We start from the raw sequence: 22,537 nt of genomic DNA, 5'->3' as shown, positions 1-22,537 counted from the left end.
GGGCCATACCCAGAAGCACTCAGGGCTATCCTGGTGTACTGCAGGAACTTCATGTGGTGCTGGAGCTCAAATCCAGGTCTCCTACTGCAAAGCACTAACACTGGGTCTTTAAGGTATATTCCAGCTCTGACACATTTTTACCATTGCTGGTTTTATTTGGTGGGGAGTAGGAGGGGATTTCCAGTCACCCAACTATGATCACAGCTTACGGTGTTCAGGGATCACTCAGAGTACTTGAGGTACTGTATGCAGTGCAGGATATTAAACCTGGATCAGTTTTATTTAAGTTCTATTTAAGCCTTTCTCAAGCCCTCTGGCACATTTTTATACCAGTGTACTCACATCAGGTCACAGTGCTCTCCCATTTTTAAAAGAAGTGCACCAAGGTTTGCATTTATTTTGGTGACAGTGTTTAAACATGTGTTGTCTGAGTTTGCATGTATCACCACACCAGTGATAGTCAGGAATTACTCCTAGTGGTGTTCAAGGGATCATATGGGATCAAACCCAGGACAGCCATGTTCAAGGCAAAGACTCTACACACTATGATATCACTTCAACCCCCGAGTTTGCACTCTTTTTTTTGTTTGTTTGTTTGTTTTGGTTTTGGGGCCACACCCGGCAGCGCTCAGGGGTTTCTCCTGGCTCTATGTTCAGGAATCACTCCTGGCAGGCTCGGGGGACCATATGGGATGCCGAGATTCGAACCACCAACCTTCTGCATGCAAGGCAAACACCTTACTGTCATGCTATCTCTCTGGCCCCTGAGACATCCAAGTTATAGTTGAAAAGGTCACTGGGAATCACTTCAGCGCTCATACCAGTGATCACTAGAAGTCACAATTCTTGGCCTTCACACTTCTTTTCAGTGTGGTGCCTATTCTAGTCACACAACTCATTTTATAACACTTGTTTGTTGCTTTTTTGGGGCCCATACCTAGAAGTGCTCTAGGACTACACTACTATGTAGTTCTGGATATTGAACCCCAGCCTCTACATGGAAAGAATACTCCATGTCCCTTAAGCTTATCTTTCTAGTCTCAAACTTTTTTTTCCCTTTCTCTTATTTTTTTTCTTCTCTTCCTTTTCCTCCTTCCCTTCATCCCTCCTTCCTTCTGCCAGGAATATCAAACCCGGGTCTCATGCATACAAGACTGGTACTTCATTACTGAGTCAATCCCAGCTCCACACATTTTGTGATGCTCACACATGCACATCTGCAGTATGGCTGGAAATTGACTGCAGTGCTGGGCATCACAGACAACAGCAATGCCAGCACAACATTTGGAACAGATGAAACATCAGGGATGTCAACTCACAACTGTGTACTTGCAAGTCATGCATGGACTTTACCTCTTATTCACCAAGTATCATACAACTTCTAGAGTAGGCTTCCCAAGGTGGGTCACACTACCCCTCTGAAAGGCACAGAAATGATGCGGGGGTGTATAGGGGCACCTGAAATGAGGTGTTATAATAGCTTTGGGTGCAATTAGAGGGCACTGTATAGAAAGAAGGTGATAATTAAAGCTTAAAAATAAAAAAAAATTGGGGCCGGCGAGGTGGCGCTAGAGGTACTGTGTCTGCTTTGCAAGCGCTAGCCAAGGAAGGACCGTGGTTCGATCCCCCGGTGTCCCATATGGTCCCCACAAGCCAGGGGCAATTTCTGAGCGCTTAGCCAGGAGTAACCCCTGAGCATCAAACGGGTGTGGCCCAAAAAACCATTAAAAAAATTTCATAAAACATTCAGGTTTTCTGGAGCAGTGGCACAAGCAATAAGGCATCGCCTTGTCCAACTTAGCCTAGTCATAGAAATGGAATAAAAAATGGTCCCTGGTTAAAAAAGTAAAAAAATCTCTTAGAAATCAAAATATTATAAATCAAAATTCAATAAAAAGTTAGCAATATAAAGTCCTCAAACTGGAGCTGGAGCGGTGGCACAAGCAACAGGGCATTTGCCTTGCATGCGTTAACCTAGGATGGACCTTGGTTTGATTCCCCGGCGTCCCATAAGGTTCCCCAAGCCAGGAGCAATTTCTGAGCACATCGCCAGGAGCAACCCCTGAGCATCACCGTTCAGGGGGTTATTTTGTGAACCAAAATAAATAAATAAATAGAATAAAATCCTCAAACTTATATGAAAAAGTAAAAACTAAGAAAACCCTCCTTCCTCCCTCAAAATAGTAAAAATAAGGGGAGAGACAATTTGACCTAACAGATAGCAAGAGTTACTCTAAAAACACAGTCAATAAAATAATTTAGTATTGAGTGAGAAATACATAAATATTAATTGGAACAAAACAGTGCCCAGGAACCAAACTTTGGTCTGTAGTTCTTTTTTGTGGAATCTCTAGTCTGCTTTGGTATCAGGGTGAAATTAGCTTCATAAAAGCTATTTGGGAGTGTATCTATTTTTTCAATTTCCTGGAAGAGCCTGAAAAGTATAGGCAGTGGGTCCTCTTGAAGATTTGAAAGAATTTGCTTGTGAATCCACCTGGGCTTAGGCTTTTGTTTTAGTAAGACTTTTGATTACCATTTTAATTTCCTCAATAGTGATGAATTTGTTCAAATATGCTAGATCATCCTGGTTCAATCTTGGGAGGTTATAGGAATCCTAGAGTTTATTCATTTCTTCCAGGTTCTCTTGTTTTGTGACAGTTTCTCAAAGTAGTTTCTGATTACCCTTTGACTCTACTGTCTGTAGTAATCTCCCCCTTTTCATTTCTAATTTGGTGTATTAAGTTTCTCTTTCCCTTTATTTGTGAGTTTTGCTAGTGGTTTGTTGATGTTGGCTTGTTTGGGTTTTGGAGAGGTTGTTGGTTTTTTTTTGTTTGTTTTGGTTTTGGGTTTTGGGTCATACACGGTGCCACTCAGGAGTTACTCCTGACTATGCGCTGAGAAATCGTTCCTGGCTTAGGGAACCAGATGAATGCCAGGGGATCAAACCGAGGTCCATCCTAGGTCAGCCACACAAGGCAAACGCTCTAGCACTGTGCCACCGCTCCAGCCTCAATCTTGTTTATTTTTCGAAGAAACAATTTTTTCTTTCATTGATCTTTTGGAATAATATTTGGATTTCCCATTCATTGATTTATGCTCTAAGCTTCATTATTTCCTTCCATCTTCCTATTTTTTGTTCAATTTGTTTATCACTTTACAACTTTATAAACTGTACAATTAAGGTATTTCTATAGGCCCATTCTTACTTCCTGATGAATGCTTACAAAGCTATGTTTTCTATTAATACTGTTCTAGCTGAGTCCCATAAATTCTGATAATTTGCATCTTTGTTCTCATTTGTTTCCAGGAATCTTTTGATTTCCTCTTTGATTTTTATCTCTGATCCACTATTGGTTCAGGAGTGAGCTATTCATTTTCAGGTGTTAAAAATGTTCCTCTGTGTCTGTATGTAGTTCACTTCTAATTTCAGTGCATTATGATTTGAGAGGGTAGTTTATATAATTTCTTACCTCTTGATTTTATGGAGGTATGTTTTACGGGCTAGCATATAGTCTATTTGGAGAATAACCCCGTGTGTATTAGAGAATATGGGATTTTGAAGGATTTTCTCCTTTGATCCACTAGATGGCAGTATTGAACTTAAAATGTTTTCAAATGAAGAGGGTTTGTGACTTGATATTTAAAACATCATACTGTTAAAAAATAAATTTGCTTTTCACAATTTCCAAAGCTTGATCTCAAAAAGTACAATTTTGTCCCTACATAATCATATAATCACTTAAAAGAATTCAAAATATGGGTTCCTATTCTGAGCAATTATAAGTTATTAAATTTGTCAATTCTTCTTTGCTTTTTTTTTAATGAACTAAATAAATATATTTAGTTGCAAAACCTAACAGAATACAAGACTATTCCTTGAGAGAGAATACTCTAGTTCCCAAAGCAGCACAGTTCTGCAATTATATACAGTATTTCCTGCTATTGAGTAATAATGAACCACTGCTTTGTATCTATCATAATTTAAAATGTTATAAACTTGCAAGAGAACAGTGATATGTGATAGGCATTCACAAACCAACTTCTATAGAAGCCCAAAAGATTGTTGTAGCAAGAATTCTAGGGGCCAGAGAGATAGCATGGAGGTAAGGGCAATTTGCCTTTCATGCAGGTCATTGGTTCGAATTCCGGCATCCCATATAGTTCCCGAGCCTGCCTGGAGCGATTTCTGAGCATAGAGTCAGTGAGTAACCCCTGAGTGCTGCTGGGTGACTCAAAAACCAAAAAAATACAAAACAAAAACAAAACAAAAAAAAAGAATTCTAGTCAATCATCTTTAATAAAAGCAAGTATTTGAAAGAAATTAAACATCAATAAGAAATTCCTTAATATATTAGAAACTTTCACATGACTTAATACCAATCAAACATTAAACAAGTCATGTACATGGACTCCAGGGTATTATTTAAGGCATATAATTTCAATCATCTATTCACACACCAACATATTCATATCTCCTTACATGAGAAATGGGATTGAAGGGGAGGGTTTGTTTTTTTCTCTTGGGACCACAACCAGCAGTACTGAGATACCATGCACTACCAAAGATTCATATTTGAAATCATGTCATTACTGTAATTCTATTATTCCACTAGGGTTATAAACATTTTTCTTTTCCCATGAATTGACTAAATTTGGTTTATGTTACTAATGATCAAGAGGTAGGAGCCAGAGTAAAAAATAGTATAGCGGTTGTAATGCTTCCTTTGCATGCAAAAGTTCAAGTAGGTATCCTCAAAGTTCACAATGCTATTGCAGGAATAAAATAAATAAATCAAAGCAAATGTTTTAAACCAAGTAGTCAAATAAATAGAAAATAAATTAAGCATTTTTCAAGGTAAACATAAATACTTTGCTCTAAAACAACCTTATTTTAAAATTTCAAAGTATATTTTAAAAAATTGAGGCAGTGTTAGAAATTTTTTTTTTTTTTTTTTTTGGTTTTTGGGCCACACCCGTTTGACGCTCAGGGGTTACTCCTGGCTATGAGCTCAGAAATCGCCCCTGGCTTGGGGAGACCATATGGGACGCCCGGTGATCGAACCGCAGTCCGTCCTATGCTAGTGCTTGTAAGGCAGACACCTTACCTCTAGCGCCACCTTCCCGGCCCAGTGTTAGAAATTAAACCCAAAGGACAAGTGATTTCAAAAACTAAAAACACTCTTTTTTAAATGAGATAACTTTTGAAGTAATGCTAATAAGAATTTCCATTAGTATTCCAGAAGTATCTTTCAAGCTAGGGCTACAATTACTGGAAAGAAAAAAGGGTATGTTAAATAATTAAGCTTTTCTTTTTAGATCAGGCATGAGGCATGCCCTACATGTATGAAGCCCTGGATTCAATCCCAGACACCACAAAAAATAAATAAATAAAAGGAAAATCAAAATAAAAAAATTATACTAGTTTTATCTATTAGTGGGTTTCATTAAAAAGGGTTTTATTTTTGCAAACTGATTTCCCTTAGGTCACTAATTTATACTACTATTTAATTGCAGTATGAAAACTTTAATTCACCAACAATCAATATAAAAAAGAAACAAATTCCAATGTATTCCTCAAGATGCATAAAACAGTTCATAAAACTCATCCATATTATATAACTACTTAGATTTACATAAACATAATAAACATAAATGTACTATATGTTTTACTTGTTTTATAAAGGGAGCTTTCTTTAGCTAATGTGAAAAAGAAAAGAATGAGAAAGAGCATTCATTGAACATTTCAGCTCAAAATAAAATACCTTACAAAGAGTCAATATAATTTAAAAAGTATCTCCTCTTACATACAGGATTTGGTTTGGTTTGGTTTGGTTTATTAGGCCACACCCGGTGGCACTCAGGAGTTACTCCTGGCTCTGTGCTCAGAAATCACTCCTGGCAGGCACGAGGAGCATATGGGATGCTGGGATTCAAACTAACATTGGTCCTAGATCGACCACTTGCAAGGCAAACACCCTACCGCTGTGCTATCTCTCCAGCCCCAGGATATTGTTTTTCAAAAATAAAGTCTTCATAATATAAATATATGGTATAAATACATATTTCACACAAATTTTGTAATACTGAGCATGATATTACACCAAAATCATATTACACATTTAAGTATTATCATATTATATAAGTTTCAGAAATCTAATCATTAGCATGGAAATGTGAGCGGTCAGAAATGAAGGTGTGAGCCACAGAGAAAAGTACTACAGGTAAAGTGTTTGTATTGTATGCAGTCAACCTGGATTTAAATTCCAGCATACCAACACCAGGCATAATCTCTAAGTATAGCCAGGTATGACCAAAAATAAATCCCCTCCCCTCAAAAGAAACTAAGGTATTTTTATTTTTAGGTTTGCTTATTTTTTCCAAGTAAACGTTAAGTCATTTATCAACAACTCAAAAATCAGCTCTGCAAAAATTTCTCAGTATCCCAGTTAGCTAATTAATTTGTACTCTCACTGAATTCTATTAAAAACTATCGCAATGTAGAGAGGCCAGAGTGATAGCACAGCAGGTTAGGTGCTTACCTTGTATGTGCAGACCTGGGTTGGGTCCCAGGTGGATCCCGGGATTGGCATCCCATATGATCCCCCTGAGCTGGCCAGGTCTAAAAAAAAAAAAAATTACCGGGGGGGGGGGGGTTTTGGACCGCACCCAATGATGCTCAACTGTTTGTTTTTTATTTTGTTTTTTGGGGTTTGGTTTTTTTTTTTTTTTTTTATGCTCAATTGTTACTCCTGGCTATACGCTCAGAAATTGCTACTGCTTGGGAGACCATATGGATACTGGGGATCGAATTCAGATCCATCCTGGGTCAGCCATGTGCAAGGCAAGTGCCCTACTACTCTGTCTCAAAGAGTAATTTTTTTCTTGTTTTTTTATTCTTTTTTTTTCTAATAATATATTTATTTAAGCACCATGGTTACAAACCTGTTTGTAGTTGGGTTTCAGTCATAAAAAATACATCCCCCTTCACCAGTGCAACCTTCTGCCACCAATGCCCAATGTCCCTCCTCCTCACCCCCTTCCTGTCTTTTGAAAGACATTCTCTTTTTCTCTCATTTCATTGTCACGGTAATTTTTAGGGTAGTTATTTTTGTCATGGTAGATATTAGGATAGTTATTTCTATAACTGCACTCACCACTCTGTGGTAAGCTTCATTCATTGGCTGGTCCTTCCAGCCCTCATCTCTATTGTCTCTGGGTATTATTACAATAATGTTCTTTTATTTTTCTTAAATCCCATAAATGAGTGAGACTATTGTGTATCTATGTCTCTCCCTCTGACTTATTTCACTCAGCATAACAGTCTCCATGTCCATCCATGTATAGGCAAATTTCATGGCTTCATTTTTCCTAGCAGCTGCATAATATCCCATTGTATATATGTACTACAGTTTCTTTAGCCACTCATTTGTTGTCAAGAACGTGGTTTTTTTTTTCCAGATTCTGGCTATTGTAAATAGAGCTACAATGAACAGAAGAGTGCAGAGGACATTAGTATATTAAGTTTTTGTGATCCTGGGGTATATCCCTAGGAGTGCTATTGTTGGATCATATAGGAGCTCAATTTCCAGCTTTTTTAGGAATCTCTATATTGTTTTCCAGAAAGGCTGGTGGACTAGATGGCATTCCCACAGCAGTGAATGAGAGTTCTTTCTCCCCACATCCCTGCCAACACTGATTATTCTTGTTCTTTGTGATTTGTGCCAGTCTTTGTGGCATGAGATGATACCTTATGTTGTTTTGATTTGTATCTTTCTGATGATTAGTAATGTGGAGTACTTTTTCATGTGCCTTTTGGCTATCTATATTTCTTCTTTGAGGAAATGTCTGTTCATTTCTTCTCATTTTTTTGATGGGGTTAAATTATTTTCTTGTTAATTTCTGTCAATGCCTTGTATAATTTAGATATTAGCCTCTTATCTGATGGGTATTGGGTGGATAGTTTCTCCCATTTTGTGGGTGGCCTTTGTATCTTAGTCACTATTTCCTTTGACATGCATCTCAATTTAATACAGTCCCATTTGTTCATCTCTATTTCCAATTATTTGGACAGTGACGTTTTCTCCTTGAAAATGCTGTTAATCTCAATGTCATGGAGTATTTTACCTATGTTTTATTCTATATACCTTATAGGTATATATTTTTATAGTTCTGGGTTTGATGTCAATGTTAATACATTTGTTAATACATTTAATAATAAATGTTAATACATTTGTGTCTGAATTTTATGCATGGTGTTAGGTGGAGGTCTGAGTTCATTTTTGCATGGGGCTGACCAGTAGTCCCAACAACACTGTTTAAGAGACTTTCCTTGTTCCATTTTGTGTTTCTTCTCCCATTGTCAAAGATGGATGGTATGTCTGGGAACATTCTCTGAATACTCAAGTCCTCTTTATTTCTTAAAGCATCATTTTGTAATTTTCTTCGTATAGTTCTTCACCTCTTTAGTTGACACCACAGTACTTGAATTTTTGTGGTGCTATAATGAATAGCATGGGTTTGGAGGGGGGGTGTTTGCTTTGTTTTGTTTTTGTTTTTTAGGTCACACCCAGCAGTGCTCAGAAGTTTCTCCTGGCTCTAAGCTCAGAAATCGATCCTTGAAGGCTTGGGGGATGATATGGGATGCTGGATTCAAACTACTGTCCTTCTGCGTGGAATAATATGGGTTTTTTGTTTGTTTGATTTTTGGTTTTTGGGTCACACCCGGCAGTGCTTAGGGGTTACTCCTGGCTCTACGCTCAGAAATAGCCCCTGGCAGGCACAGGGATGCCAGGATTCAAACCACTGTCCTTCTGCATGGAAGGCAAATGCCTTACCTCCATGCTATCTCGCTGGCCCCAGTTTTTAATACCTATTTCTTCTCTATCATTATTTGTGTATATGAAGGCCACTGATTTTTATACATTAATTTTGTAACCTGCCAATTTGCTATACAAATCTATTGTTTCTAGAAGATTTTTGATAGATTCTTTAGGGTTTTCTAAAGTATCATGTATCATGTTATCTGCAAACTAAGAGCTTCACTTCTTCCTTTCCTATCTGGATGACCCTGATATCTTTTATTTCCCAATTGCTATGGCAAGTACTTCCAGTACTATGTTGAATAAGAGTGGTGAGAGAAGGCAGCTTTGCCTTATGCCAGATTTTAAAGAAAAGGCTTTTAGTTTATCTCCATTGAGAATAATATTTGCCATTGGCTTGTGATAAATGGCCTTGACTATATTGAGAAATGCTCCTTCCATTCCCATCTTGTTGAGAGTTTTTATCATGAATAGATGTTGAACCTTATATAATGCTTTCTCTGCATCTCTTGATATGATAGTGCTTTTTTTCTTTTGTTGATATAGTATATTGGTTGATTGTGTATGTTGAACCATCCTTGCATCTTTGGAGTGAAACCTACTTGGTCATGGTATATGACCATCTTATTGAGGATCATATTTGCTAGAATTGTGTTGAGGATCTTTGCATCTGTGTTCATTGAAGACAGTGGTCTGTAGTTCTCTTTTTTGCAGCATCTCTATGCTTTTGATATCAGGGTGATATTAGCTTTGTAAAACCTATTTGGGAGTGTTTCTGATTCTTCAATTTTATGGAAGATCCTAAAAAGAATTGGTATAGGTTCTCTTCAAAAATTTGAAAGAATTCGTTAGTGAATCCATCTGAGCCTGGGCTTTGTTTTGGAGGAAAACTTTTGAATCCATTTCTTCCAGGTTCTCTTGTTTTGTGACATAGTTTCTCAAAGTAGTCTCTGATTACCCTTTGAATTTCTTTACTATCTGTAGTAATCTCCCCCTTTTCATTTCTAATTTTATTTATTAAGTCTCTCCCTTTTTTGTGTTTTGCTAGTGGGTTTATCAATCTTATTTTTTCAAAGAAAAATCCTGTGGATTGTTTTTTGGATTTCCAATTCATTAATTTCTGCTCTAAACTTTGTTATTTACATTTGCCTACCTATTTTTGGTTCATTTTGTTGATCACTTTCTAATTTCATAAGCTGTGTCTTTTTTTGTTTTGTTTTTTGGTTTTTGGTTTTTAGGCCACACCCAGCAGTGCTCAGGGGTTACTCCTGGCTATCTGCTCATAAATAGCTCCTGGCAGGCACGGGGGACCATACAGGATGCCGGGATTTGAACCAACCACCTTGGGTTCTATATTGGCTGCTTGCAAGGCAAACGCCGCTGTGCTATCTTTCCGGCCCAGCTATGTCATTTATTTATGTAAGCCTCTTCTTCCTTCCTGATGAGTGCTTGCAAAACTATAAAATTTTCCTCTTAGTACTGCTTTAGCAGTGTCCCACAAATTCTGATAGTGTCTTCATTTGCATTTGTTTCCAGCAATCTTTTTTTTTTTTTGGTTTTGGGTCACACCTGGCAGCACTCAGGGGTTACTCCTGGCTCTAAGCTCAGAAATCGCTCCTGGCATGCTTGGGGGACCATATGGCATGCTGGTATTCGAACCACTGACCTTCTGCATGCAAGGCAAACACCCTACTGCTGTGCTATCTCTCCAGCCCTTGTTTCTAGGAATCTTTTTATTTCATCTCTGACCCAATGGTTTTTCCGTAGTGAGCTGTTTAATTGCCAGATGTTAATGTTTTTCCTCTGTGTTTGTTATAATTCAGTGCATTGTGATCTGAGAAGATATTTCATAAAATTCCTATATTCTTGATTTTATGAAGGTATGTTTCATGGTTCAGCATATTGTTTATCCTGGAGAATGACCCATGTGCATTGGAGAAGAATCTGTATCTAGTTTACTTAGGGTGGCGAACCCTATGTATATCTACTAGGCTACTTTCTTCCATTGCTCCTTTCAGAGCTAGTATATTCTTGTTAGGTTTCAGCCTGGTTGACCTATTAAGGGGGACAGACAGTGTTAAGATCTCCAACTCTTATTGTGTTGCTGTTGATATCTTCTTTCAGATAAGTCAACAATTGTTTTAAATATTTTGCTGCCCCCTCATTGGGTTCATATATGTTTAGGAATATAATTTCTTCCTGTTTTACATATTCCTTAATTATTATGAAGTATACATATCTGTCCCTTACAACTCTTATAATTTTAAAGTTGTGTCATCTGATATTAATATGGCCACTCCAGCTTTTTTTACAATATTTTATTATTTTATTATCATTATTTTTGTGAAGTTATGGGCCACACCTAGCTGCATTCAGGGGTTATTCCTGGGTCTGCACTCAGAAATCACTCCTGGCAAGGTCAGGGGATCATATGGGATCCTGGGAATCGAACCGGGGTCTGTCCCGGATCAGACTCTTGCAAGGCAAACGCCCTACCACTGTGCTATTGCTCCGGCCCACACTCCAGCTTTTTAAGGGAGTTGTTTGCTTGAATGATTCTCCTCGGACCTTTGATTTTGAGTTTATGTTTGTTCTGACTATTCAGGTGTGTTTCTTGTAGACAGCAGAATGTTGGATACAGCTTTTTGATCCATTTTGTCACTCTATGTCTCTTAACTGGTGCTTTTCGTCTATTAACATTGAGACAGATCATTATCATGCTATTTAGTGTCATCTTTCTCTAGGACATTAGTGTATCTGTTGGTCAATCTTGATTTCGAGTCTGTAAAGTTTCTGAGCTGTAGTTTATCCATGAAGCTATGCATGCTTCCTTCAAACCTAAATGTGAATCTGATGGGTGAAGTATTCTAGGAGAAGCATTCATTTTATTGAGTTTTGTCATTATATCCCACCATTGCCTTTAGGCCTTTAGTGTTTCTTGTGACAGATCTGCTGTAAAATTTCAGGATGCTCCTTTGAATGTAATTTCTCCTTTTGATCTTGCTGCTTTCAGTATTCTATCCCTATCTATGAGATTCATCATTGTTTCTAGGATGGGTCTTGTGGTGCTTTTCTTAGGATTTCTTTTAGCTGGTACTCTTCAGGAATACATAATTTGGTTGCATGTACTCTTTAGCTCTGAGAGTTTCTCTGCAATGATTGTTCTTTACTATTCATGGGTATTTTCTTCCTGGGTCTCTGGGATTCCAATGATTCATACATTGTTTCTGTTGAGTTTATCACAGACGTCTATTTTCATTTGTTCACATTCTTTGAGGGATTTTTCCATTGTCTGATCATTTGTTTATAAGGTTCTTTTCCAGTCTCTTCTTTTTTTTTTTTTTTTTTTTTGGTTTTTGGGTCACACCCGGCAGCGCTCAGGGGTTACTCCTGACTCTATGCTCAGAAATCGCCCTTGGCAGGCACAGGGGACCATATGGGATGCCGGGATTTGAACCATGGTCCTTCTGCATGAAAGGCAAATGCCTTACCTCCATGCTATCTCTCCGGTCCCTCCAGTCTCTTCTTTTGTATGGAGTTATTATGTATCTCATCTTCCAGTTCACTGATTCTGTCCTAAGCTGCTGTTACTCTGTTGGAGAGGCTTTTCAGAGAGGTTTTCATTTCTTCTACCAAGTTTTTAACTCCTATTATTTCAGTTTATTTCCTATTATTTCTATTTTCATATCATATTGATTGTTATTTGTGGTTTGTTCAGTTTGAATCATTTTATCTTTCAGTTCTATGAGAATCCTCCATATTTCTTCTCTAAAGTCCTTATCTGCACTTTTCGGGTCATCAGAGCTGCCATCTTCATTCTCTATGCATGATGGAGGCCTACATTGCTTCCCCTCTGTCACACTTGTAGCATGGTGTTTTCTTTTTTTTTTTTTTTTTTTTTTTGGTTTTTGGGCCACACCCTGTGACGCTCAGGGGTTACTCCTGGCTATGCACTCAGAAGTTGCTCCTGGCTTCTTGGGGGACCATATGGGACGCCGGGGGATCGAACCGCGGTCCGTCCTACGCTAGCGCAGGCAAGGCAGGCACCTTACCTCCAGCGCCACTGCCCGGCCCCAGCATGGTGTTTTCTATATGCTGATGTTCACTGACTAGGAGCACAGCTGTGGAGTGGCCAGGCTCCTCTTGTTCTGCCCTTGAGGGGCAGTGCTAGCTTACCTCCCTTGATCCGCATTCCACTGTCTCTTTGGGGCAATATGGTTCCAGTGCCGGGGGCGGGGTGGTGGTGGTGAGGGGGGTCAGGATCATACATATGTTGAAGTGCACACAGTGGGGATCAAGTTCTTCCTTTCAACAGATGTTATTTTTGAGTGCAGAGCCTGGAGTAACCTGAATGCTGCTGTGTGGGCAAAAAAACTACTGCAATATAATTTCCACACATTCAAAAGTTTTGTTTAAGGGTCAGAGAAATAGCACGCAACAGAGCATTTGCCTTGCATGCAGCAAATCCAGGACAGATGGTGGTTTGAATCCCTGCATCCCATATGGTCCCCTGAGCCTGCCAGGAGCGATTTCTGAGTGCAAAGCCAGACAAATCCCTGAGCACCACCAGGTGTAATGCAAACCCCCCACAAAATTTAAAAAAGTTATTTTTGATATGATTTGCTAGTTTACTTTGGGGTCTAGAAACATTCAAAAACCTCCATATAACTTAATGATTCCTAGCCTCCCAAAAAAAATTCTATTGTCACACCAAATATATATGCTATAACTCTGATATTGGGAGAAAACTTGTTTCCTCTGTTTTACATGTCTCTGTTAGAGTTCTCCCAGGTCAGAAATCAACTCCTAATCAAATTAATATCCTTAATACCCACAGCAGGGACTCAGTAAGGGAAGGAAATGAAAGAAAAGAAAGAAAGGAAAAGGAAGGAAGGAAGGAAGGAAGGAAGGAAGGAAGGAAGGAAGGAAGGAAGGAAGGAAGGAAGGAGGAAGGAAGGAAGGAAGGAGGAAGGAAGGAGGAAGGAAGGAAGGAAGGAAGGAAGGAAGGAGAGGAAGAAGAAAGAAAGAAAGAGAAGGAAGAGAGAGAGAGAGAGAGAGAGAAAAGAAAGAAAGAAAGAAAAAAGAAAGAAAGAAAGAAAGAGAGAGAAAGAAAGAAGAAAGAAAGAAAGAAGAAAGAAAGAAAGAAAGAAAGAAGAAAGAAAAAAGAAAGAAAGAAAGAAAGAAAGAAAGAAAGAAAAAGAAAGAAAGAAAGAAAGAAAGAAAAGAAAGAAAGAAAGAAGAAGAAAGAAAGAAGAAAGAAAAGAAAGAAAGAAAAAAAAGAAAGAAAGAAAGAAAGAAAGAAAGAAAGAAAGAAGAAAGAAAGAGAAAGAAAAGAAGGCCCGGAGAGATAGCACAGTGGTGTTTGCCTTGCAAGCAGCTGATCCAGGACCAAAGGTGGTTGGTTTGAATCCCGGTGTCCCATATGGTCCTCTGTGCCTGCCAGGAGCTATTTCTGAGCAGACAGCCAGGAGTAATCCCTGAGCACTGCCGGGTGTGCCCCCCCCCCAAAAAAAATGCCTTCTATTCCCTGTATGTTTGGATTACAGAAAAGTTTTAGGGGGACAAGAAAGAGAACAGGGATGCCAAAAATTGGTCCATCTGGCAGACTAGTTCAATGCTAGGGCCAGAGGATCCAGTGCTAGCTGTTCCAGGAAAAGCCAGTGTCACCCTGGAGGTGGCCTACATGACATCTTGAAGATTCGGTGTTCGGAGGGAGGAGGGGAGCAGAAAATAGTTAAGAACTTGTGCTTGCACCAGAAGGATAGATCCGTAGCAAGTGCCTGCTTTGCAAGCAGTGTGCCCCTGGTCTGATCCCTGATAAGACCCACAAGCCCAAGCCCAGCAACTCTTCTGTTTAAGACCCCTGACAATTAAGTGTGTGACCTCTGTTTCAGTATAGCTCGCTGTGTGAGAGTTCCACAACTTGAAAAAGGTGGCAACAACCAGTCAAGAATGCTTGGACTCTTCAAGAGTGTGTGTCCCACACCAGGCATCTGTATGATCCCAGTCATCACAAAAACAAAAGGAAGGAACAAAAGAAAGCAACTGTACTTCTTAGAGTTCAAAACTGGGGCTGGAGAGATAGCATGGAGGTAGGGTGTTTGCCTTGCATGCAAGGTGATTAGAATCCCGGCATCCCATATGGTCCCCCGAGTCTGCCAGGAGTGATTTCTGAGCATAGAGCCTGAAGTAACCCCTAAGCACTGCCAGGTGTAACCCAAAAACAAAAACAAAAGAAATTTTAAAAAGAATTCAAAATTACTATATGTTATAATTAGTAAACATTCTTTATTATCTAAAATTCCTTTTTTTTTTTTTATTTGGGAGGATCACACCCAGCAGTGCTAAGGGGTTACTCCTGGCTCTACACTCAGAAATCGTTCCTGGCAGGCTCAGGGGACCATATGGGACGCTGGGATTTGAACCACCAACCTTCTGCATGCAAGGCAAACACCATACTATCTCTCCGGCCCCTATTATCTAAAATTCTACTCTATTTATTTATAATACTAAAGACTAATAGCTCCACATTTTAATTTATAAAAATAAGGAGGTAGAGAGAAAGCATACTTCAAGCTAATAGTACAAACACAGCTGGGTATGGTTAAATCCACAAAAATGTCAAAAAAGGGGGCTGAAGAGATAGTACAGTAGATAGGGAACTTGCCTTGTACACAACCGACCTGAGTATGATTCCCAGCATCCCATATGGCTCCCCCTCCCAGGAGTACCACCCAGGGTAGTTCCTGAATGTAGAAATAGGAGTAACCCCTGAGCATTGCCAATTTTGTGGCAATCCAAAGTTCAAAATAAATAAATAAATAAATAAATACAAAAGTGAATAACTTTTGTTATTTAGAATTTAGAAAACTAAAATGCTAGATATACTGATGTCCTTCTCAAACTCATGCAATTTATGCAATGGATATCATTTATTTAATTCTAATAGCAGCAGTTGGTAACAGTTATCCATACAATCACAACCACTATGGCCTCCCAAACTAAGATTAGGAATTATTTTTGCTTTGAACATGCTATATTTCAAGTATGGCAGTAAGATATTACTATAAGTGTTAGACATGTTAAGGAGACATGTAAAAGAACTAAATTATTGTTTTAAAATACCTGTACTATAGACTGTAACTCTCTTCTTTCTGTTTCCCATTTTTCTGCTTGTAATCTAAACTCCTCCAATGCTGTCTCCCTGATAAAAGACTCCATCTCATTCTTCTCCTGTTGATGGTTTTCCAATGCATCCTTTATAAGAATAAAATCCTCCTTAACTATTATAAGTAAGTTATCTTTCTTCCCAAGTTTAAATGTACAAAGTACTGTCCTTCTTTACAGATAACTAAAATTCATTAAAACCATAGAAAGACATTTTTTGTCATCATAATGATGATAATGATCTGAGGAACTAAAAAGATAAGGCAGAATCTGAGGGATCTGCCTCACATGTAGCCTACCCAGCACCACATAAGGACTCCCAGCATCACAAGATATGACCCTTGAACCCAGAGGTAAGAGTAAGCCTTGAGCACCAAAGAGCTCAAAAACAAAAATCACCAAACATTTTACTCATCATGCCATATAGAATGTGTTCTATATAGCTAATAAAGTTTATATCAGATTTATAAATATTATTCTATATTTATTATATATTCAAACCAAAACCTAGGGCCCACATTTCTAAAATTCCAAATTTCATAGCCTAAAGTACTATAGGTTATTAGAATATATCCATATAAGTGTTCTTTTAAGATTTTGACCAGACATTTTAAACTTTTATGAAATAAATAGCATAAATGCTATATATCAACAAAAATACTCTGAAATAAAAGAAGAAAGAGGCATAGAGGGAGGGAGTATAAACGAAGGAAGGGAGGAAGGGAGGGAGAATGGGAGGGCAGAAAGGAATCGGATTTTCCTGCTTTGGAGTAGCTATTTTTTCTTTCCAAGGATAACTTCAAATAACTTAAAATACAATTTAATAATGTAACATACAGAAATAAATCCTTTATTAAAACATTTTACCTGTAACATTTTCTCTAATTTGCTTTTTTCTCTCATAAGTAAATCATATTCTTGATTGCAATTTTGAATGATATTGTCTCTTTCTTCCAAATCACACTCAAATCTTCTACATTCTTCTTTCCATTTTTGCTGAGATATCTGGAATAATTTCTCAATCTCACTTGCTTTTCCTTGAAGTTCTGTGTTTTGAGCTATGGGAAATATTTTAAAAATATACTATCAAAATAAGATCAGTAAGAGTCTACAAAGTAGGAACTGGAAATGATTCCATTTAAAGCATAATCTCAGAACAAAACATTTACCTCTTCAATCAAGAAACATTGAAAAGTTCACCATCCCAGAATCAAACTGTTCTATGGTTTCTCAATTTCTTATTCCCCTTCAGACAAATTCAAGATTCTTAAAAGCATATCTAGGTTCAAGTGTAAGCATATCTCTAGCACCTTATTTTAACTCTTATTCAAGAAAATTAACCAAATATTATTAAAGACTATGACAAAAATTACGAGAGTAGAGAATTGAGCCCATCTCTTGCTTAAACCCGAAACCAATTCAATGCCTGGCATCACATGGCCCATAAGCCCGTAAGTACAACCTCAAAACCCCTAAGTACAGTCTAGTCTGGTCACGGTGGTCCTCGAACTCTGCCCAAGTGATGTTGGTGGTCCCTAGCAATACAAAACCAGAAAAGCAACATATTCTTAGGTCCATTTACTGAACCATGGGCTCAACTGGCCAAGAGTCACTAGAAGTGCCCTAACTTCCATGGGTCCCATCATAGAGCCCCAAAAAGGAAGAGGGAGACGACATATAGGATTAATTTTCCTGATATGTGTGAAAGAAAGTGTTGTTTTTGACACTCACTCACCTCATGGTGCTCAGGGACTACTCGCAGATATAGGTTCTGGGACTACTTTTCCGCAGGGCTCCGGGGACCATATGGTGCTAAGGATTTGAACCAGGGTCATACAAAGCTCATGCACTAGCCCTCTGGGATATCACTCAGCACCGAATTTTGTTTTGTTTTGTTTCTATTTTGAATTTGTTTTGTTTCAGGGCCACACCCAGCAGTTCTCAGAAGTTATTCCTGGCTCTGCCTTCAGGAATCACTCTTGGCAGGCTCAGGGGACCATATGAGAGGCCAGCGATGGAACCTGGATCATCTGCATGCAAAGCAAATGTTCAACTTTTTGTACTATTGTTCCATTCTCAAAACTACTTTCTTTAACTACTTTTTTGCTATTAATTACTCAATAGCTTATTAGTTTTATATATGACCTTCGGCATATATGCAAAATAAATGATGATACATTTTACAAAGAGGACTGTAAATAACTATAATTGCTCCAACCCTTAAAACTATAACTATTTATTCTCCTAAAGTTGGGTTTGACTCATATCTGAAACTGGTAATTATTCAAAATCACCAAAACCTCCCAATTCACTACATGGAATGCTCTGAGATCATATCCAGAAGTGATGAAGGGCCAGGAGGATAGCTTAAAGAATAGAGTACATGGGGCCAAAGAGATAGCATGGAGGTAGGGTATTTGCCTTGCATGCAGAGAGACGATGGTTCAAATCCCGACATCCCATATGGTCCCCCGAGCCTGCCAGGAGTGATTTCTGAGCATAGAGCTAGGAGTAACCCCTGAGCACTGCCAGGTTCGATCCAAAAAACAAGAACCAAAAAAAAAAAAAAAATAGAGTACATGAATGGTCCTCAACTACCACTGGGTGGCCCTGGTGGCCCCACAACTGTTGGGCCTTCACAGTTCCAGGTAGAGCATCACCAAGGGTGACTCTAGGGTTCTCTAAGTACTACTTAAGAAAACTCCCACAAAAAGTGGAACAAAAGGGGCTGGAACAATAGCAAGGGGTAGAGCATTTGTCTTGCACTGCCGGGTGTGACCCAAAAACAAAAACAAAAAAAAATTAAGAAAATAAAATAATGGGGGCCAGAGAGATAGCAAGGAGGTAAGGCGTTTGCCTTGCATGCAGAACAGTGGTTCAAATCCCGGCATCCCATATGGTCTGCCGTGCCTGCCAGGAGTGATTTCTGAACAGAGAGCCAGGGATATCACCCCCCCATCAAAAAAAAAAGGAAGAAAGAAAATGAGAAAATATTCACAAGTATTCCAAGTAGATACTAGATTTAACATGCTAGTTCATATGACAGTATTACCTTTAAATTAGTTAATTTTAATAGAAAATATATTCAGGGGTCAGAGAGATAGCATGGAGATAAGGTGTTTGCCTTGCATGCAGAAGATCAGTGGTTCGAATCCCAGCATTCCATATGGTCCCTTGAGCCTGCCAGGAGTGATTTCTGAGCATAGAGCCATGAATAAACCCTGAGCGCTGCCGGGTGTGACCCAAAAAAAAACAAAAAAAGAGAGAAAATATATTCAAATGGTTCAAACTGTAAAGATATAAAAGGTTCAGGGCCAAGAAGATAGTACAGTGAGCAGCCTAACTGCCTTGCATACTGCTAACCTTGTTTCATCCCCAACATTGCATTTAATTCACTGTGTACCACTAAGAGTGATCTCTTAGCATAGATCCTGGTCCTGAGGACAGCCAGATGTGGTCTCAAAACAAAAGCAAAAAGAAAAGTACCCAAAAAAATCTTCCTTTCAGGCTAGGGAGATGGTTCAAACTCCCTGAAACACTTTTTGCATGCTGGAGGAGTCATAGGTTCAATCCTTGCTCTGTAAGATCCATGAACACCCCTTGGGAAGTAGCTCCCAAACCTCACCAATGTGGCCCCAAAATAAAAAGAAAATCTCCCTCCACTTGAGTCGTCCTCTCTACAAGTCATGATTCCATGGTCTAGCATTCATTATTGCTGGTAAAATACTTGGGACAACTCCAGAACTAGCTCAAAAATGAGAGAGAGCAAGAGAGAGAGAGAGAGAGAGAGAGAGAGAGAGAGAGAGAGAGAGAGAGAGAGAGAGAGAGAGAGAGAGTTTGATTCCTGATCCTTCATACATGATCTATTTTTTTGAGAGCGAGAGAGAGAGTTTGATTCGTGATCCTTCACACATGGCCTATTTTTTTTATCTTTTCCTTAGAAAATTTGAGCATCTTCTTATTGCCTCTAGTTTTTGAAATATTATATTATACTTTTGGTGAATTTCTTTCTTTACTCAGTGATGAGTAATCAATGAACTTTTTCACTCTCACAACACACAGCCTTCAGTTCTGAGATGTTTTGAATAATTTCATTGATGATTTGTGCATCTATTATATCTCTTTCTGTCAAATGCCCTACTATTACAATCATTCCTCCACATTTCTTGTATTTTCTCCCCTATTTCCACCTTAGTTTTGTTTAGTCTAATTTCTAAATTTATTTAATCTTTATTTTCCAATGTTTCTATTGACATGTTTTTATTTCTGGTTTCACATTATATTAATATCTAAGAGGTTTTTTATGGCATCTGATTTTTTCCTCATAGATAGCATATGTTCTTTTTAGCTCTGAGGACATTAACTCTTCTTGTTTATCAAATCTTCTCCATAAAAAAATTCTGATTCAGGGCCAGAGAGATAGCATAGCGGTAAGGCGTTTGCCTTAGACACAGAGGATGATGATTTGAATCCCGGCATCCCATATAGTCCCCTGAGCCTGCTAGGAGCGATTTCTGAGCATAGAGCCAGGAGTAGACCCTGAGCACTGCCAGGTGTGACCCAAAAAAACAAAACAAAAAAATTCTGATTCTTCCTAATGGATATTTTCTCTCCATTTTAGAAGCTCCCCTCAAATACCTTGTAATACTTGGCTATCCACTCTCAATTAGGGGTGATTATAAAACAACATGCCTTTTCTAGACTCATTCAATCTACTGCTTAGATTCTGATCTTAAGAGTAGATGGGGCCGGGCGGTGGCGCTAAAGGTAAGGTGCCTGCCTTGCCTGCACTAACCTTGGACGGACCGCGGTTCAATCCCCCGGTGTCCCATATGGTCCCCCAAGCCAGGAGCAACTTCTGAGCACATAGCCAGGAGTAACCCCTGAGCGTTACCGGGTGTGGCCCAAAAACCAAAAAAAAAAAAAAAAAAAAAAAAAAGAGTAGAGCACTGGGGCTCGGAGAGATAGCACAGCGGCTTTGAATCCCAGTGTCCCATATGGTCCCCTGTGCCTGCCAGGAGCTATTTCTGAGCAGACAGCCAGGAGTAACCCCTGAGCAATGCCGGGTGGGGCCCAAAAACCAAAAAAAAAAAAAAAAAAAAAAAAAGAACACTGGGGCCAGAGAGATAGCATGGAGGTAAAGTATTTGCCTTGCGTGCAGAAGGATGGTGGTTCGAATCCCGGCATCCCATATGGTCCCCGAGCCTGCCAGGAGTGATTTCTGAGCACAGAGCCAGGAGTAACCCCTGAGCACTGCTGGGTGTGACAACCTCCCCCCCCAAAAAAAAAAAGAGTAGAGCGCCACAACTATGATTGTCATGGGAAGAAGTTCTGGCTGGGCCACTTATGAGAAAAACCCCACCATCAAGTTTATATGATGAGGTGATACATAAAAGAGCCTTCTAAGGCCAGATAGATAGTCTAGGGACTGGACCATAATTCAAGCCCTGAGAAATAACCAAGAACAGCTCCTGAGCACAACCCCAGGAGTGTAAGTAAAAAATAAGCCTTGCAGAGGCCGGATAGATAGCACGGTGGTAAGGCGTTTGCTTTGCACGTGGCAGACTCAGAACTAATGGTGGTTCGAATCTCAGCATCCCATATAGTCCCTTGTGCCTGCCAGGAGCGATTTCTGAGCAGAGACCTGGAGTAGCCCCTAAACACTTCTGGGTGTGGCCCCAAAACCAAAAAATAATAATAATAAGTCTTCTATATTCCCAAGCCAAAGGATAGAAACCCAGATACTAACATTTGAGGAACACAATAGAAAAAGAAAACTGGAACAGTTCCTTAATATTAAGTATACCATCATCCTATTTCTGCCAAACTATTTTATGTCTGACTTAAACTAGGAAAATGTGAACAAATCCATCATAAATTGCTCTTGGAAAGGGGCAAACAGCTTTTGTTCAACTCTATTCAATTTATCCACAAGGCAAGTCCCAATGCTATTATCAAAGGTTATCTGATGCTTGCAGTTCATATGCCTTTCAACTTTCTAACAAATTGTTTTCCAGTTTTCCCCATTCCTGGCATAGAATTCTGATCTCTCAGTTCAGTTAAATCACTTGCTTTCTAATCCCCAAAATTGTCTTTTTCATGTCTACTTTTCCTTCAATAGTTTTATCCTTTTTTATATTCATAATTTAATTGAATTGTTTTACCCTACTCTAATTTTTTTTTTTTTTGGTTTTTAGGTCAAACCCAGCAGTGCTCAAGGGTCACTCCTCGCTCTACTCAGGGGACCATATGGGATGCCAGGATTTGAACCACCGTCCTTCTGCATGCAAGGCAAATACCCTACTCCATGCTGTCTCTCTGGCTCCCCTACTCTAAATATTTTATTAATTTTATATAAACGTTTTTATATAAAAATATAGAAAGTTGGTGCCGGCACAGTGGCGCTAGAGGTACGGTGTCTGCCTTGCCAGCGCTAGCCTTGGACAGACCTCGGTTTGATCCCCTGGCGTCCCATATGGTCCCCCAAGCCAGGAGCGACTTTTGAGCGCATAGCCAGGAGTAACCCCTGAGCGTCACCGGGTGTGGCCCAA

The 22,537-nt window shown here is 39.1% G+C and overlaps 1 protein-coding gene across 2 annotated transcripts in view; it reads right to left on the bottom strand.

Annotated features, from left to right (window-relative positions):
• CCDC171 (coiled-coil domain containing 171) overlaps positions 1-22,537 on the bottom strand; it is a 335,855-nt gene that overhangs the window by 301,107 nt on the left and 12,211 nt on the right. For both annotated transcript variants that reach the window (XM_049769310.1, XM_049769319.1), the window contains exons 4-5: positions 16,854-17,044; positions 15,945-16,076 (exon numbers count right to left, since the gene is read on the bottom strand). In XM_049769310.1, coding sequence (XP_049625267.1) covers positions 15,945-16,076; positions 16,854-17,044 — 323 coding nt within the window. The remainder of the gene's footprint in view (positions 1-15,944; positions 16,077-16,853; positions 17,045-22,537) is intronic.

Source organism: Suncus etruscus, chromosome 1 (genome assembly GCF_024139225.1).
Source record: "Suncus etruscus isolate mSunEtr1 chromosome 1, mSunEtr1.pri.cur, whole genome shotgun sequence".
NCBI classification, from domain to species: domain Eukaryota; kingdom Metazoa; phylum Chordata; class Mammalia; order Eulipotyphla; family Soricidae; genus Suncus; species Suncus etruscus.
The sequence above is the reverse complement of the archived record's forward strand: the minus strand, read 5'-3'. Positions and strand labels throughout refer to the sequence as shown.